The sequence below is a fragment of the Onychostoma macrolepis genome, chromosome 22 (assembly GCF_012432095.1).
Source record: "Onychostoma macrolepis isolate SWU-2019 chromosome 22, ASM1243209v1, whole genome shotgun sequence".
Taxonomy (NCBI): Eukaryota; Metazoa; Chordata; class Actinopteri; order Cypriniformes; family Cyprinidae; genus Onychostoma; species Onychostoma macrolepis.
Genome location: NC_081176.1, coordinates 19507710 through 19527110, shown reverse-complemented (window position 1 = coordinate 19527110; position 19401 = coordinate 19507710). Strand labels below are relative to the sequence as shown.

Below are 19401 nucleotides of genomic sequence, written 5' to 3'. Positions count from 1 at the left end.
ACTGCACAAAATAAATTTGATATAATCATGATGCATTGTGATGCATCGTGATATCGAATTGAATCGAATCGTTGACATGATAATCGTAATCGAATTGAATTGTGAAACCAGTGCTGATTCACACCCCTACTGGCCTTATTAATTACATTTGCATCTATAGATATATATATATATATATATATATATATATATATATAGTGCTGTCAATCGATTAAAAACTTAATCGCGTTAATCACATGATTAATCGCAAATTTAAAATACTAGGATTTACCTGTAAATGTGTTGAAAAACACTTCCGCCAGCTATGAGACATAATCCTCATTATTCTTTTGTTTTTATTCAGCCATTATCAGCCTTTATACTGGCAATAAAACGTTTACCAAGCCACATCGCTTCAATCCCAGTATACTATTATCAAAAGTATTTCTAAATAAATACAACAAAACAATTCTTGCGACCTTACATGAAGTATTATGACAAAATGCATTATGAAAAAGAATTGGACTTGTTCTGCAGGTGCATTAGAGCTAACATTAGCGTCATGATACATAAGACAATTTATGAGATTAATAGTACACTTTTACTCTGAACTCACTTCAAACCACCGTTGAGTATTTGTAATAACTTCCTTTTACGATCACATGTGGAATTTGGTCGTTTACTGTTGTTAAAATATGTTATTTATAGCCTTTTATATCGCTGCACAAATTAGCATTTCAGATGTACAAAATCACATACAGACCATATCTATCGTAATCGTGTGTTTATTATCTTATATAATCTATATTGGCTGTTGTCATGTTTATTTCTGCTGTGTAAAAGCCTTATGTATGCTCTGCTGAAACTCATGTTGTTTGTGATGTTAACCGCCTCTCTGTTCTTAAGTTGCCAGGTATACATTCCAAGTATGATACACATTAGTAAAAGGATCTATTTTAATTTTTATTTGTCTATATACACTTTGGGGCGGCCGTGGGGGAAATTATAAAAGTAGCCCAAAAAACCGCAACCCACGGCTCTGTAATTTTTTCCCGTGACTGTACTTTCAAAATAGCCCACTTGTGCCGTTACCCTGGCAACACTGGCTCGCTGTACCCTCCTCACACAATAACAGATAACCTTCCGCGCTGTGATGACGGGAAGAAGTTGGGGTCAAACCTTATCAAACGATTAATTTGCGGGTAAAAAAATATTAACGCGTTTAATTTAAAAAAATATTAATCACATGCGTTTAATCAACACCCCTAATATACTATATATAATAGTATATATAATTATATAATATAATTAATCAATGTATTTATTTACTTATTTAACAAATACCTCCTGCTAGCCCTTTGTAATTTAATATTAATGTAGTGTAACTTAATCTATCCATCCATCCATCCATCTGAAACTAAGAATTTGTTGAAAGGTTTTAGAAACAATTAATATATCTAAATAAATAGATATTAATCTATCTGTCTGTCTGTCTGTCTGTCGAATAAAAGTAATAATAATAATAATAAAAAAAAAAACTTTTAAATTGTACACACACCCTCTTATTAATTCAGCATGTTTTATTTAATTTTGTATAAAAATTTGAATTTCACAGTTTGATGGATTGAGTCAAGAAAATTAATGTTTAAAATTAATACATTTATTTAGTGTTTTATTATTATGTGGAAACAATCTATCTATCAAATAACTTCTCATACCACTTATAAAAAGTATCTGGGCTACTCCAAAATAATTAGTTAAATAAATACTTAAATAAATAAATACAAAATGAATGAATGAATGAATGAAAAAGCACATTACGGTCAGGATAGAGCCAGCTCCATCGCTCTCAGCATCTCTCAGCTTAATTATGACGGGAAGTTGTTGGGCTGGGAGAGATGAAATTTCCCTGTACTGTTAGCAGACTCCCTTCTTTACATTTAAATCAAATCAAATAACGGCAGGGCAAGGCCAGACACGAGGTGCCGGGCGAAAGCCCACTCTAATGAAAATAAATCAATGAATTTTTGTGCTCTCACTCTGAATAGTCAGCGGCCTCTCTTCCTCCGTCTTACCTCGTGTCATTCATTCAATCCGTCTTGCAGCAATTACATTCTCACCTCCCCATATGCAAGTGAGAAGGATGAGCGGCCGTCCAGCGCATTGTATGAAACTATAATGCAACTGTAACTGCTGGGGATGAGAATGAACTGCTATAGTGAGTCTATGCATCAACCCCCCTTTTTGCTCATGCCACCAATTGATTTTTATTTTTTCATTTATTAATTAATTTATTTTTACCTCTGAGGCAAAACCAGTGAAATAACTTGCATGTGTGGTTACTGTTGGCAGGGTTTGCTGAATTTATAAATCACATTGTAAATGCAGTATAAATAATAAATTGTTTACTGTTGTATAATGTATTAATAATGATTTTAGCAAAAAACATTCTGTTTCTCTCGAATGCCACAAATCATAAGTTATGTTTGTATTTTGCCTCACAATCGATGACTGAACTACACTGTAAAAAAAAAAAAAATGTTGAGCCAACTTAAAATTAAGGCAACCAGCTTCAGCAGATTTTTGACTTATTTTTGTGGGAGATTCTCAAATTTTTGTTGTCTAAACTTAAAACGACAAGTTGAGAAAACTTAAAAATCTGCTTAATTTTAAGTTGGCTCAACTTTTTTTTTTTTTACAGTGTACAAACAGGGCTGTTTATTCGTGGCCGTCAGATTTTCTTTAAGGATTATGAGATTTTTAATTTTGGAAGACTTTCATCTGTATCACTGTACTCATCTTGGGCTAGTTTGGGATGAAATACTGGTCAATACGGCGTTGTGTGCAGTAAATATGCCTATTTTGCCTCCTTTTTTTGAATATTATAAAGTTCAAAGTTATACATTACTATTCAAAAGTTTGGAGTTAGGAAGAGCTTTTTTAATGTATTTCAAAGAATAAATTCCGCTTGCCAAAGCAGCATTTATTTATACAGTAAAAAGCAGTAATATTGTGAAATATTTTTGTAAATTAAAATAACATTTTTTTTCTATTATTTTAATATATTTTAAAATATAATTTATTGCTGTGAGGCAAAGCTGAAGTTTCAGCATCATTATTCCAGTCTTCAGTGTCATGTGATCCTTCAGAAATCATTCTAATATGATTATTTAGTGATCAAGAAACATTTCTAATTATCAATGTTGAAAACAGCTGTGCAGTTTATTTTATTTATTTATTTTTTGTGAACCATGCAAAAAAATGTTCATGATTCTTTGATGAATAGAAAGTGCAAGAGAACAGTAACAATTTAAAAGTCTTTACTGTCACTTTTTCCCAATTTAATGGATCCCTGCCAAATAAAAGTAATAATTAAAAATAAACGTTTTTTTTAAATGGTACACACAACCTCTTATTAATTCAGCATGTTTCATACACACACACACACACATTATGTAAATGCAAACTTTTATTTTGGATGTGATTCATTGTGATAAATCGATTTGACCGCCCTAATACATTCTCATAATTTGATAAATAAACAATAAAAATAAGTGTTCTAAAAATTTCTTCTGGTTCAGTCCTCGTATGTAAAAGTCTGTTGGATTCAGTACTTAATGTAGTGTGCTCTGTTGAATACTGCATATTGGCTGAACAAAGTAGGCCTAGGTTCATTTGAATATTATTCCAAGTAATATTAAAAACTATTTTTATTTTTTTAAGAAGAAATGGTAGTAGCCTCTTTATGAGTAAATTCTTTTTTTGCAGTATTTTGAAATATTATATGATTATGTTGTACCAAAGTGCTGTACAAATAGGAAATACAGTAAAGAAAGCTAAAAAAACTGAATTAAATAGAATAGCAAAATAAAAAAAAACAAATAACACTCAAACATCTCAAGCAACACAAGCTGAAGAGAAACCTTACTGTACACAACTGAAATCAGAATGAAATTGAGACGCTATGAGACTCTATTCATCAAACTGCTCAAGACTAGTCGTGAATCTGATCAGTTTTGTCATTTATTTCTCTGTTCTCAGGCATGGTGAGCTGTGATACTGTGGTGAACATGCGTAAGGTGACTCACCAGCGGGTTCAGGAGCCAGTCTCAGGTACGGCCCTCCTGCCGTGTGTTTTCACCCTGCGCCCGAGTCCTTCAAACGAACCCCCCCGCATCAAGTGGACCAAACTGTGGGGTCAACGCGGCCCGGATGGCCTACAGAAGCAGCAGTCGATTCTGGTGGCTAAAGACAACATAATCAAGGTGAAGAAAGCCTTCCAGGGCCGCGTGACCTTGCCAGGATACCCAGAGAACCGCTATAACGCCAGCTTGGTGCTGACAGGCCTGCGATCCAGCGACTCGGGGATGTACCGCTGTGAGGTCGTGGTCGGCATTAACGACGAACAAGATACGGTGCCCCTTCAGGTCACGGGTAATGTAGCGCACCGCAGAATGCTAATACACACAGCTGTGATTATAGTAATCAGATTCATCATAAAACTACTGCTGACTTCTTTCGTCTTAAAGGGATAGTTGTTCCAAACCTGTTGAACTCAAAAGAAGGTATTTTGAAGAGCTGAAAAGTTGATGGTCCCCACTATGGAAGTCAATGGGGACCAAAAATTGTTTGGTTAAAATGTTCTTCAAAAAAATAGCTTCTTTTGTGTTCAGCAGAAGAAAGAAATTCATACAGGTTTGAAACAACAAATGATAGGATTTCCATTTTGGGGTGAACTTTGGGGTGAACTTCAATGCTTATGTTTTGCGCAAATCGCGATAACTTCTCTTTTCAGTGGTTTCGCAGGCCTCTGGGTGAAACGCTCTCGCTGAATGACTTGATATATTATTTAATTTGAAAAACTGGCTGTAATTACAGCCTTCAGCGCTGAGGGTTGGTTTTCCTGCACATCTGGTGGCGTTTTCCATCAGATCAGACCACGGAGGCATGGACCAAACAGCTGCTACATTTTTTGCACGCTCAGATTTCTGCCAAAACCTTGATGACGTTAGTTAGACTTCATTCGCTGCCAGCATGCAGCACAGTGCTTATGCTTGCGTGAAGCTGTGGAGCGGAAATGTTGAAATGTTCACAGGGTGAATTTATCAAACAGTCGCAGCATTTTTACACGCAAAACAACATTCAGAGCTAAAAACTCGTCTTATTCACTGAGCAAACTGGTTTAATTGGGTGCTAAATGTGCTGCAGTAGTTACACAGCAATTAAGTCGATGTCATTCTTTTAAGCGCAAAAGTAGATTACATTTATTATAGGTTAACAAAATTTGGCACTATTGTGCTATTGTAATATGTGACCCTGGACCACAAAAGCAGTCTTATGCCAAAAATCATTAGTATATTAAGTAAAGATCATATTCCATGAAGATATTTTGTAATTTTACTACTGCAAATCTATCAAAACGTCGTTTTTGATTACTAATATGCATTGCTAAGAATTCATTTGGATTTTTTTGCACCCTCAGATTCCAGATTTTCAAATAGTTGTATCTTGGCCAAATATTGTCCGATCCTAACAAATCATACATCAATGGAAAGATTATTTATTCAGCTTTCAGATGCTGTATAAATCTCAATTTCGAAAAGATTGACACTTAAGACTGGTTTTGTGGTCCAGGGTCACATATTGTAATAAAATGTATTGTAATAAAAAAAAAATAATAAAAAAAACAATAATAGTCATAATAAAAATAATGTAAAACATCACAAAATAATATATTGAATGAATATTTAAATGAATAACATTTTTAAATATAATAATAATAATAATAATAATAATATATAATAAACTAAATATATGATAAACATTTCTAGTATATAAGGGATCAATACAGACTGTGTAAATTTAGGCAATGCAATAATAATAGTCATAATAAAAATTATATAAAAATGTAAATAAAATGTAAATAAAAATAAATATATTTAAAAATACAAAATTAAATGGCAAATTAAATAATAGTAAATAAATAAAAATTAAAATCTAAATAAAAGAATGATAAGCGAGAAATAAAAATAATATAAAAAGAATCACATACAAAAATTACAAATAAAAATTAAAAATTTAAATATCTACATTTAAATTTCATTTTAAATTAAAATATCTAAAAATATAGAAAATAAAAACTAAAATCATATATATATATATATATATATATATATATATATATATATATATATATATATGATTATAAGGAGTAAAACAAACACTATAACAGAAAAAATAATTCCACTGAAAAATTTATATAGGTAGGGAATCAAATATGAAGTTAAACAAAAACATGATTTCAGTGAACATGGCCTAGACAGCATCCATGCCATGAAGTCATAATTTCTGATTGCAAAACTTAACAAGGATTACTTCTCTGAAGAGAGGGTGACTCTTAAAAAATGCATTATGAGATGCCAGTGCATTATTAATATTATACATGCGGATACTCATGTACTGAAACCTCCTCCTCTGCTCGTCTGAATGGTTAATTAGTTTGAGCTCAGCAATTAAAGCATTGAAACATGCTGGCAGCCAGTATCATGAAAAATTCCCATTACTGTTACGAGCTTTTATGGAAATAGCAATAACATTGCCAATTAAAGCATTCACCAACCTTGGACGCTTTCACACCTTATTGTGTTACAGCAACGTATTTTTGAACACAAAGTACTGGATAATGAAGGGAACAAAGAGTCGAGACAATTTACAGGAATATTTCAAATAAAAAATAACATGCAGTTCGACCACATTTGACCACAATCTGTGATACTAAGTAAAACCTCCTCAGAAAACATTCTTGATGTTATTTTTTGATGTTGTATTCATGTCAAATAACTCTAATGCACACAGATGCAGTCATATTAATTGCATAATTATGTATGATTAAACTAATGTTGCACTGTTTAACATTTCTGTAAACATAAAGGTTCTTTAATGGCATCTTTGGTTCCATGAAGAACCTTTAACATCCATGGAACCTATTTATACAGAGAAAAGATTTAGATTCATAAAATGTTTTTCACTATAAAAATGGTTTAAGAACTGTTGATTGAAAGGTCCTTTGGGGAAACAAAAATGGTTCTTCTGTGGCATCACTGCGAAAACACCCTTTTGGAAATTATTTATTTATTTATTTTTCTTGTTTTTTAATGGAAAACTTCACCCAAAAATGAAGTATTGCTGTAAATTGACTCACACTCAGGCCATCCAAGATGTAGATGAGTTTTTTCTTCATCAGAACAGATTTGGAGAAATGTAGGATTGCATCACTTGCTCATCAGTGGGTCCTCTGCAGTGAATGGGTGCCGTCAGAATGAGAGTCCAAACAACTGATAAAAACATCTCAATAATCCACAAGTAATCCACACAACTACAGTCCAGCAATTAACACCTTGTGAAGTGAAAAGCTGTAAGAAACAAATCCATCATTAACATTGTTTTTAACATCAAAATGTTGCTTCCAGCTAAAACATGAGTCCTCTGTCCATAATATTGCTTTTTTTTTGACTATGGAAAAAGTCATCTCATTTGAATCAGGAGAGAAATATGCACAGACCAAACACCATTTACAAGCAAAAACAGTTCTAAACAAATACGTCTGTGGATTTTGATGTGAGAGAACAACAGATTTTCACTGGCGTTATTATGGATTATGACTCGTATTTTGGCCAGAATTGACGTTTTAAAGTTAAAATGCCTTATTGATGGATTTGCTTATTACAAACATGCAACTTCACAAGACATTATTGGATGGACTTGGAGTTTTGTGGATTATTGTGTAGTTTTTATCAGCCGTTTGGACTCTCATTCTGACGGCACCCATTCACTGCAGAGGATCCATAGGTGAGATGTAATGCTACATTTCTGCATTTTTGAGTGAACAATTGCTTAAAAAGTGTAGCTAGGATTTCAGACTCAGTGAAACATTACAGACATTCAACAAAACAGTTAGCTAACTGGTCACAGATCTGACCTTCCCCGGATTATGTCTCGGGGAAATGAGATATGGAAACTCTGACCCCCTTTTTTAATAAGATGCGGCATCCCTCAGTGGACGAGAGTCCCACATATCTCATCCCCAGATGTTTGTCACAGACAGTGAATATTTTTATAAGCTCCGAGTCTGTCCTAAACTCCAATGGGAAGGGAAAAAGTGAAGCAGGCCGAAAAAAGGAAGGAAGCAAATAAAAAAACGAAAGAGACGTCTTCCTCCTGTGCCCCTTTGAAGTGGGGCGTCACGCGTAGCTGCCACAGTTGGGTAAGAAACAGGCCGTATTGCTCAGGAGACTGAAATCTTCCCTCTTAAGACATCGTCTGAAGTGTTTCGCCATAAATTGGCCCACCTAGCTTTGAGGATTTTCCTTTGTCCCTTTCATGTTTGTGCGTTCTCCCGGGATGGCAGCCGACAGCGGAGGTTATGGACGTGGAGTGTAGAGTTGAGGACGAAAGGGTCTCCAAACCCATGTGTTCTGGGAATAGCAGACGGACAGTTCAAAAGCAATCCCAGGAATCTCATTTCTTTGTACACTGGACTGGAAGTCCGTCCTCTAACTGGTCAAAGAACTGGTGCTGGGATTTCGCTTCTTTTGTACTCTGTTCATGTCTTTTGCTTTTCTCATAGGATTGAGGAATGAAAGTAAAGTGAAATTCAGGAAATAAAGCGTTTGAAGGGGCCTGCATTGTTTCATTTGTTAAGTTAAACACATATTATTGCTGTTCATTTGGGACATAGTTTATGCATGGTTCCCATCATGCACTCTGTTTTTTTTTTTTCCCCAAACAGGAGTGGTGTTTCACTACCGTGCGCCTCACGACCGCTACGCGCTGTCCTTCACCGACGCCAAAAGAGTTTGTCTGGAGAACTCTGCCAATATTGCCACGCCGGCCCAGCTGCAGGCCACTTTTGATGATGGCTATGACAACTGCGATGCTGGTTGGCTGTCGGACCAGACTGTGAGGTCAGAACCAGATTTGGAATTGTGCCTTTATATTTAGCATTTAAAACATCTTTGATTTGTTTATGTAATTCTGTTTCATTATATTTAGTTTATTTATAATATTTTATTAAACATTTTAATGTTTATTTTATTTTCAGCATGACAAATGTGACCCTGGACCACAAAACCAGTCATAAGGGTCAGTTTTTTGAAATTGAGATTTATACATCAGCTGAAATAATAAGCTTTCCATTTATGTATGTTTTGTTAGGGCAATATTTGGCCGATATAAAACTATTTGAAAATCTGGAATCTCAGGGTGCAAAAAAATCTAAATATTGAGAAAATCGCATTTAAAGTTGTCCAAATGAAGTTCTTAGCAATGCATATTACTAATCAAAAATTAGGTTTTGATTTATTTATGGTAGGAAATTTATTTTCTTTACTTAATATCCTAATGATTTTTTGGCATAAAAGAAAAATCAAAATGTTTGACCCATACAATGTATTTTTGGCTATTGCTATCAAATATACCCATGCTACTTATGACTGGTTTTGTGGTCCAAGGTCACAAATGTCTAGCATTTATTTTATTATTTTATTTTATTTTATTTTATTTTATTTTATTTTATTTTATTTTATTTTATTTTATTTTATTTTATTTTATTTTATTTTATTTTATTTTATTTTATTTTATTTTATTTTATTTTATTTTATTTTATTATTTTCAACAGAACAAAAGTACATTTGTGTAAATTTATAATATTCAACAATTTTCTGTAATTTAATTTTAACATGACAAATGTTTGGTTTTTTTGCTCTTTGTATAATATTTTATAGAATATTCAATAATTTTATTTTCAACATGACTAATGTCTAATATTTTATCTTTATTTAAATTTTTTTAACGCCGTTCAACTGGAAAAAATTAATCGCATGCGTTAAGGCGCTAATTTTGACAGTACTAATATGTGTGTGTGTGTGTGTGTGTGTGTGTATACACACACACACAGTACTTATATTTTTGTTTTATTTTTAACATGACAAATGTCTAATATTTTTTTGTCTTTTTATTTTATTTTAAACATGACAAATGTCTAGTATTTTATTGACTTGATACATAATATTTCATAGAACATTCTAATTTTTATTTTATTTTATTTCATTTTCAACTTATCAAACATCCAGTGTTTTATTTTTGTGTATCTGTAAAATTGTATTGAATATTTTAATGTTTTATTTTATTTCAATATGACAAACCAATAATTTTAGTATATTTAGAATATTTTATTTAATATTTTAAATTTTTTTTAACATGACAAATGTCCAATATTTTCAACATGGAAAGCAACCATAATTTTATTTAGTGTATATATATATATGTATATATATTTTTTATTTTTATTTTTATAATTAAATTTTATTATTATTTTTTTCAAAATGACAAACGTCCAGTAATTTATTTATGTTTAACATCAAGAACAATGAAGACAAATTATAAGTTATTTACATGCTGTAAAGGTTTACTAAAGACCTTTTGCTTTTCTCTCGAGTCCTTCAGTTTTGTGGACCAAATTCAGAAACAAGCATATATTTGGGAGCCAAGAAGTCTTTGAACATGTTTACATAATTCTATCCCCCAGCAAATTTCCAAATCTTTTAATGTTACTTATAAAACTATCACTTTGTAGATCAGAATGAAAATTTGAGCTGCTGTGCTGATAAATTGGTCCCCCATGCATGAAACAGAATAGCGTGACTTTCTTCATAAGGAATCCGGGACTCAAAGCAATTTAATAATCAGCCGTTCTAATTAATCGTAATATCTATTATGTATCGACCGCATTACAGCCCCATATCTTCAGGCTTGCCACCTCCAATCACTTTTCCGTGGCTGAATGTCAGGCGGCTATTGATTTCAGCACTCATATCTACTGCATATTGTCAGCTCGTAATTGAGCTGCGAGGCCCAGCCCTCACCGAATAAAAGCGCGAGTGGGTTTTTCCCTCCCTGCATGGAAGAGCTCTAATTGGGCCATCTCCAGAGAAGCTTGGCTACACATCAGTGAAGACGCAAACGTGCAATTAGCGCAAGCGTATGGAGACATCAGAGATCTCTGGACTGGGATGGAATATATGTGGGCTGCTTTAATGGTTTTATATAACTGACTTAGATATTTGGGCTGCGTGAGAACCCCTATTCGCCATTTCTCTTCGGAAACCCTGGAGTGCCGTGTATAATCTCTTAATCAGACTTTAGCCAGCACCCCTGTGCCATCCAAATCGATGCGCTTTCCAGTAATTGCACAGTTTATCTTACTCACTCCTTCCCTTCTTGGAAATGACTCCTGGTTTGTTTTGGCTCCTTACCCAGGTATCCCATCCAGTCGCCTCGGCCTGGCTGCTTCGGCGACAGGGAGGACTCACCTGGCGTGAGGAACTATGGCAGCCGAGACCCCGACGAGATGTTCGATGTGTACTGCTTTGCCAACGGCCTGCAAGGTACCACAGATGCATTCAGTTACAGCTCAGTCATCCAAAAACCGTGTCTTTAAATGTCCTCGTGAGCCTCAGAAGGCGGAGATGCATGTACCTGCTCATGTCCCAACTCCCAGAACATCTAAGTAGGTCACCATGCTTTCAGCTCAGCCCTACGGTCTATGCCAGAGCGGGTACAGTTATAACATGCTCTTTTTTTTTTTGAAGTGCACATCCATTTGTTTCGTGCAGGAGTGACGTCCTGCCTCTTGCTGTGAATTAGTATTCCTGAATGTCTTAAAAGTTTAATGCCTGTCATTTTGGTGTAATTTATTAATTTATGTGTTTTTACAGAACTTTTTTTTATTGATAAAATGGTTTATTTATTGGCGTGTTTATTTATATGTCTATCTATTTGCCTATCCATCCATCTTTGGGTGGACTTATTTAGAATTATTTAGTTTTGTCCTTGTATATTAACAGAAATTGGATCTGTTACAGAAAAACAAAGTGAGTTTTGACATTGTTGTGGATTTTATTTTATTTTATTTTACTTTCAATATGACAAACATTCAGTATTTTATTTAGTATATTTCTAATATTTTATTAAATATTGCTATATATTTTCATTTTTAACATGGCAAATGTCTAGTATTTTATTTATTTTATTTTATAGCATGAAAATAATCAAACATCATTTTCCCTTAGAAGCCCTTCATTGTTCAGTTTTTTTTTTTAAATCCCACCAAAACAATTTTCTAGAAATAAAGTCAAAAATGCACAGAGCCCCGCACATGACATGCAGGGAAAAAAAAAAATCAATCATGCTCACAACAATTTTTTCCTTCATTTTACTAAATTGTGCACACAAGATAATAATTTGTTCCTTCGTTTAACTAAATCGTGCATACAACATGGTCATGGTCACATCGTGGTCACGTTTTAGCTGAATCAAATCAAGCGAACAAATTATTATAGTGTGGACACAATTTACTTAAAACGAGGGAACGAATAAAGTTGTGTGCATGCTTTACTATTCTTTCCCTGCATGTCATGTGCGGGGCTCCGTAAAAATGAATAAACAATGCATTAAATCTCGTTGTTACAAAAAGTACATTTGAAGTTTTCCCTATATTTATCAATCACTTGTTTTACAGTGTAAATGTGTTAAACAATATTATGAATATATAACCAAATTTAGTTTCTTTATAAAGTTTATTTATAGGTCTCATGCTGCAAACAGCAGCATTCTTATGGGAAATTAGCACTTATAAATAACGCGCACCATACATCTCTTCTCTCTCTAGGTGAAGTGTTTCACACCAGCGTGCCGGAGAAGTTAAGCCTGGCATCAGCTTCAACTCACTGCCACACTCTGGGAACTCAGCTGGCCACGGTCGGGCAGCTCTACCTGGCCTGGCAGGGTGGCCTCGACCGTTGTGACCCTGGCTGGCTGGCTGACGGCAGCGTGCGCTACCCCATCAACCTGCCCCGGCGTAACTGTGGAGGAGATGAACCAGGAGTACGGACCGTTTACCACAACCCCAACCGCACCGGATTCCCAGACACTAGTGACCTATTTGACGCCTACTGCTATCAAGGTTGGTTGAACTACTGGCCTTTCTCTGTTTTGTTACAGGCATATATTCATACAAAGATCTTTTCATCTTTTTGGGGGATTTCGACCTCAATGATGAGCTGGAGATTTCTTTTTTTACTTTGAGAAGTTTCATAAAAAATTCTCTTACATCCCGTAATTTTGGAGCATACTTCAGAATAATTTATCAAGACTTTCACCCTTGTGTCAGGAGTATCTGAAAAATGTGTGAAATGAGGATTAGGCTAAATTCGTATTACGGACTTCTGTATGGATATCTGCTTTGTAGTTTTATCTGTCAATGCCGCCATTAACGAGACTGTCTTCCTCTTTCAGAGAAGAATTTCGAAGAGCAGGCGGCGATACTCCACAAAACCCTAGAAAACTCCAATTTGAACTCTTCAAGCGACGAAGAGGTGCAACTCCAAAGAAACGGAGCCTTCCCTGAACCTTCAACTTGGACTGGTCTGGTCGATCTCGAGAAAGAAGACTTCCAGTCCATCATAAACAACGAATCTTCAGAAATCTCAGAGGAGCATGTTGTAATCCATCTTGGACCTGAAGAAAGGTCTGTAGACTGGGAAGATGATGCTGTGGAGAAGCAGGAGAACCTTCAAGGGGGTTCGGCGAAAGAGGAGACCGATGATTCAGATGGTCCCGATGTGTCTCCCGACCCGTCTTCAACCACGCCATCTTCCTCTACGCAAGCTCAGACCAGCAACAGCGTAATTTCCAACTTTATGAACACAATCATGAAGCCATTTAGGTACTGGACCGGGACTGGAGAACCTGCGATACCGGCCACAGAGTCCAGCCTCTACAGAGGAACCTCAGAAATAGTCCCACCTGCCAGGACGAAGCCAAGTAGAGGGAAAACAAGCAAAGTTGGTGCTGATAACGCCATCGTGGAGCCTAATATCAAGGAACATTCATATAATCCCTCCTCGTCAGATCCAGAAGATGAGCTCTTGGAACAGGAGAAAGAAGTGGTCTTGGTGGCTGCGCAGCAGGAGATAAAGAGTCCAAGCAATTCTTATTTGGATCATCCATATTCACAGACCTTCACAGACAGCTTTACTGGACCAACCAAAGGTACAACACACTCGTCCAAAGCTTAATAGAAGTTTAAGCATGTACAATTACACAAGACCATGCAGCTTCTCTTCTTAATTGAAGTTTGTGAAGTAGGTGAAGCTTGTGCTTAATTTAGTTGAAGTAGGGCTTAATTACATTTTGTATTATTTATACTTGGTTTATATAGAACTGGGTGATGCTAAACCACAAAAGTGAGTTTCCTCTATCATAGATTTTTGGCCAAGAAGTCAATCTAATGTTTATTGGTCAATAGATGGGTGTTTCTTCATCTTCAACCACTTATTTGTATCATGGGTTGATTTTTATTTAAGTCACTAGACGTTATCTCTAGACAGTGCAAATTTGTTAGTGGACAAAAAAAGTGTGAAAGGTTGTTCATGTCCAAAAGTGTCCATGGTTTAAGAAGCACCCATGAAAGGAAGTGTACAGAGCAAAAAATAAAATAATGTAGGTCTATAAAAAAACAAGAGTTTTTATCCACTGTAAATTAGTGGAAGGACGTATTTTTGGTATTTCTTCAGCTGAATCCAAGTACACATTTCAATACTGAATGGACTGTACTTTTAACCCTCATAGTGTGGCTTTCATTCGCCGCAAATCAAATGTGGCATCCACTTGGTGCAAAGATAAATGCCCTTGGCATACTATGTCCTCCAACAGCTTGCTGTTTATTTTTTCATTGTTTTGAAAGAAAAACAATATGGCAGCAAATGGTTCTTCAGGCACAGGCGCGGAAGAGGAAGGTTGCCGGCACGATTCGTTCTCTGGAATACAAAAGTGGGAGGGTCGCTGTAGAGGTCACAGCGCTGAGATGTATTCCTGCCTTCTGCTCTAGGGCTTTTAATGGATATCAATGTCTGTCATATCTGTGCCAAGTAAAGCTGCATAGTAAGAGAAAGCAAAATGGGATCCAACCTCTGAAAATTTAGAGCGTTGCGAGCCTTAGGCTGAGATTGAAGCATGTCTAACTGGTGTGGTTTTAGCACGATGGGTTTTGGCAGCAGTCTGTTCTCAAGGCATCATCAGTACAAATATCCTCCCCGCGAACCAAATTCAACAGGGAACATTAATGTTTAATGCCGGGTGAAAATCCAGCTTTAGTCAGCATGCATTATTTACATCCGAATCTAATTAATGTGCTTTGGCCGAAACCGCAGGCACTGCTACAAATTCCAAGTCTCTCCCAATTATACGAGGCGTGATCATCGTCAGGGCCATGGAGTGTGTGCGTAAAGATACTCCGGACTCAATCTGGCTGTTTCCGTTCGTTTTTCCTCCAGCAGAGGTCATTTAGTTGAGTTCGGATTCACTGGCTATTTCACCCTTCGCTGCATGCTGCTCCGTCTCTCTCCTTGTTTCGGGTTTCATTACATAGAGCCTGTTGAGAATTCAGAAAATCCTGCCATCTTCTTTTATATAAACTCGCCATGTCCTTGAGTTCCACAAAATATTGTATCAAGATAAATGTGTGCTATGAAGAAATTCTCTGAAATGCGTATGTCCCATAGAACAACGTGCTTAAGTATCTGTTTTGTTGAGTGTCCAGATACTTGAGCTCTATTTACTTTATTTATTGTTTAAGGCGAAACTTAAACCACAAAATGCATGAATGTCATTGCATTAGATACAACATATCAAATCAAGTGGCATTTAATCTAAAAAAAAAAAAGGTTTATACATGTTAAGCTAAAAAGCTAAACTATGGAACCCTGTTTCTGCCTCAAAGTAAAAAAAAAATCTCACAATTGTAACTTTGTCTCATAATTGATACTTTTTGTCTTATAATTGAGAATTTATATATCTCACAAACTTTATATCACATTTGTCAATTAATATTTCTCTATATTGCAGCCCTTTGCCCATTATTTCAACTTTAGTTCTAACTGCAACATTGCATCTCCAAATTGTGACACTTTGTCTTATAATTGGGACTTTATGTCTGAAAATGATCTCTTTCTCACTATTGCGACTTTATATCTCCCAATTGACCCTTCGTAAAACCCCACCCTCCTTAGTTACTGTTGCTATGTCCGACAAGCCATGGCAGTGCAATGTTATATCTCGCAATTGCAACTTTTTGTTACAATTCCGACTTTATATCTCAGTATTGAAACTTTTTTCCCAGTTGCAACATTGTCTAAATGCAATGTTATATCTTACAATTGCGACTTATTATCCCAGTTGTGAAATTTTATATCTCATAATTGCGACTTCTTCTTCTAAATGTGACTTTATATCTCAGATTTTCAACGTTCAAAGTTGTTACTTTGTCTCACATTTAAACTTTCAAAATTGTGATTTTTGCATCTCCCAGTTGGGATTTTTTTTTTCTCCCAGTTGCAAATGCATTTCTCACAGTTACGACTTTTTATCTCATAAATGTGACTTTGTATCTTACAATTGCAACTTAATAGCTCACAGTTATGACTATTCATATTTGGAACTATATATCACAAAATGGAGCTTTGTATCACCCAGACTAAAAACCACCTTGACACCAACTGCTTAAAAGTAATCGCAAATATGGATATAAAAAATCCCTTGCAGCTTTTGTGTGCAGATGCCACTTGGTTTGATCTTGCTTCAAATGCTTTACCTTGTGTGGGTAATTGTCCCACTATTACAGTACATCCAGGTAATTGGTAGAATCTATTTAATTCACTGCTTTTGTACATCTCATGAACATGTTTAATACCACCACAGTCCTGTGACTGCAGAGAGTAATCAGTTATCCATATCATTAATTGCTCAATTACTTGGTTATGTAAATTGCACTACATCCATGTGACACCGCAACAGCAGAGTCTTGAATAATTCATTATTGTTTAATATTTCATTGTGTGTACCGGACATATGGTCTGTGAATATCTCAGATGGCTTAAATGCTAAACACTGCTTGTTTCCTTTAAGGCAAAGCATGTAACCTGAGCAGATATGAATTATCCATGCACACAGTAAATACTTAAGCTAAACCAAATATCTCTTTCACACAGCCAGTGAAATCTTTGTTTAGGATTTGGTTTAGCGCCATGTGCTGCAGTATGCTGAGTCACGTAATAATAATAATAATAAGTCTAGTGCTTACGGCGTTTTTACTTTATTGCGCTCTGAATGGATACCTACACACATCGTGATGTAAATCAAGACCTTTTTGCTTCTTCAACATAGATTTGGGTGTTATTTTGTCTAGATTTACTGTTAGAAAGCATTGGGAATTAACGGCACCGGACAGGAGCATGATGTACGAGATCTTTGTGCCGGGGTAACATAAAGAAAAAGAGCCTTATTACCTGGATTGCTTTCAAAACGAATGTACATTTCATCCCCATTTCACCCAGGAGTCAAATATTACCCTCTGGGAAGAAAATAAAGGTCATTTTAGCTACGCTTGTAGCTCATTTTTCCTTTGAAACAGGGATTTGATTAAAAGATAGGTGTGTTGAGACCGATAGATTAATTGCTGGATATCTCCAGGGCATTGACGGATAAATAATGACAGTTCTATATTGAGCCGAACGCATTAAAGTTAATTACCATAGTTCTGGGGCGGGAGTTAGCATATTTTGCTCACTAATTAAACATACATTTAAATGAAACTATCTCCTCCCTCGCTCCTTTAATCACAGTGTTTTGTCGTCCCTGCAGGAGCGATTGGATCAGGAACGGCGGATCCGACTCTTTCTTCGGTATCTAAGAGCTTCGGTTACATGAGGAGCAGCCAACAAGTTTGGCCTTTGAAAGTTGCCCCAAGCAATAATAGTCATTTCATAACTCAAACAAGCAGTCCCATGGAAGCCAAAAGAGCCAGTTTGGAGATCATGACCATTCCTGTTTCCAGGAACAACCCTGAGAACTTCTCCGGGGAAGGGAAAGACTTGAACGAGGATGGTTACCCTATTCCCAAAGGTCCTCCATCGCTGTTATCTGCAGAGGAAGAAAAAGATGCCGAAGGAAGTGCAGGGAAGGAGTTTCCGTTCACCCTTGACAGCCAAATAAATGGATCCGATGACCACGGAGTCCCGCTGGAGACCACTGTCAGATGGCAGCTTATGAGTCTCCAGACGACTCAACCTACTAGTGCGTCCAGTTCTTCTGAAACCAAGCATGATAAACCGGTCGACACGGTTGAGGAAGCCAGGGGGGAAATCATGTACGTCCATCGCCCCATTGTAAACCACAAGAACGGTCCCTCAAATAAAGTCACCTTGCCTTTTGTTAAACGGAAGCAAGACCTAGGGTTGACCATTGCACCAGAAACACACACTTCCAACACACCTACCACCCCAAGCCCTGGAGATCCCAACGAGGACAAGCTAGCAATTCAACCACCAACCGTAGGGATCACTCCTTCCCAACCTGGAGAAGAAACCACTACCGAAGACATTTTGTGCACTCCGGATCCAGCTGTTTCTAGCACGTGGTTACCTGTGGTTCAAGAGGAGGTAGATACTCCACAACCACCGGTTCCTACCATAATAATGACGCAGGCTGGACCTACGGTTCAACCGACTAGTCCAGGTCCAAAGGACACTTCCCAGCAGGCTGAGTCCAGGTCAGGAGGGTCGGAGTCATTTGTGTTGGCTCAGGGCTGGATAACATCTGAACCGGTTCCAACGGAGGAATCTTCATTCCAGACCACAGGAAGCCCAGAGAAAGACACAACTGTGGCTGGGAGTGAAAACAGCCCCTCCAGAACTTCAGGTAAATCGCTCTTCAGCTGTGTTCAACATAAGAGATACGAAATGCGGTAACACTTTAGTTTAGGGACCAATTCTTACTATTAACTACTTGCTTATTAGCATGCATATTGCTAGCATATTGCCTGTTTATTAGTACTTATAAAGCCTTAATGTCTTGTTCTGCATGACCATTTTTTACATCCCTTAATCCTACCCTTTATCTAAACTTAAGAACTACCTTACTAACTATTAATAAGCAGCAAATTAGGCGTTTATTGAGGCAAAAGTCATCGTTAATAGTGAGAATTGGTTGCCAAACTGAAACGCTTTGAGAGGCTTACTTGGGTTTGTTTATTTGTTTAATTTTTACTCTGTTTCATTCTTTCATTATTTTCTTCATTATTTTTCCTGTCTTTCATAATTTATAGTTTTGTTATTTTTTCTTTCCTTCTTTAGCCCTTCTCTTTCATTCTTTAATTTTCCATTCTTTCTTATTTATGTTCTTTATTTTCCTATATGTATTTTGTTTGCTCTTTCTTTTATTTTTTGTATATTTTTTTATTTTTCATACATTCTTTTAATTTTTTTCTTTTCTTTTTCAGTTATGTCTTTCTTATGTTCTTTCTTTGGC

General features: G+C 36.0%; 1 protein-coding gene across 5 annotated transcripts in view; it reads left to right on the top strand.

Annotated features, from left to right (window-relative positions):
- The window catches only part of ncanb (neurocan b), a 181223-nt gene that overhangs the window by 78730 nt on the left and 83092 nt on the right, over window positions 1–19401 (top strand). For all 5 annotated transcript variants that reach the window (XM_058760549.1, XM_058760545.1, XM_058760547.1 and 2 more), the window contains 6 exons: window positions 4021–4413; window positions 8768–8942; window positions 11296–11423; window positions 12707–13000; window positions 13333–14088; window positions 17737–18792. In XM_058760549.1, the coding sequence (XP_058616532.1) occupies window positions 4023–4413; window positions 8768–8942; window positions 11296–11423; window positions 12707–13000; window positions 13333–14088; window positions 17737–18792 (2800 nt within the window). In that variant the 5' untranslated portion in view covers window positions 4021–4022. The remainder of the gene's footprint in view (window positions 1–4020; window positions 4414–8767; window positions 8943–11295; window positions 11424–12706; window positions 13001–13332; window positions 14089–17736; window positions 18793–19401) is intronic.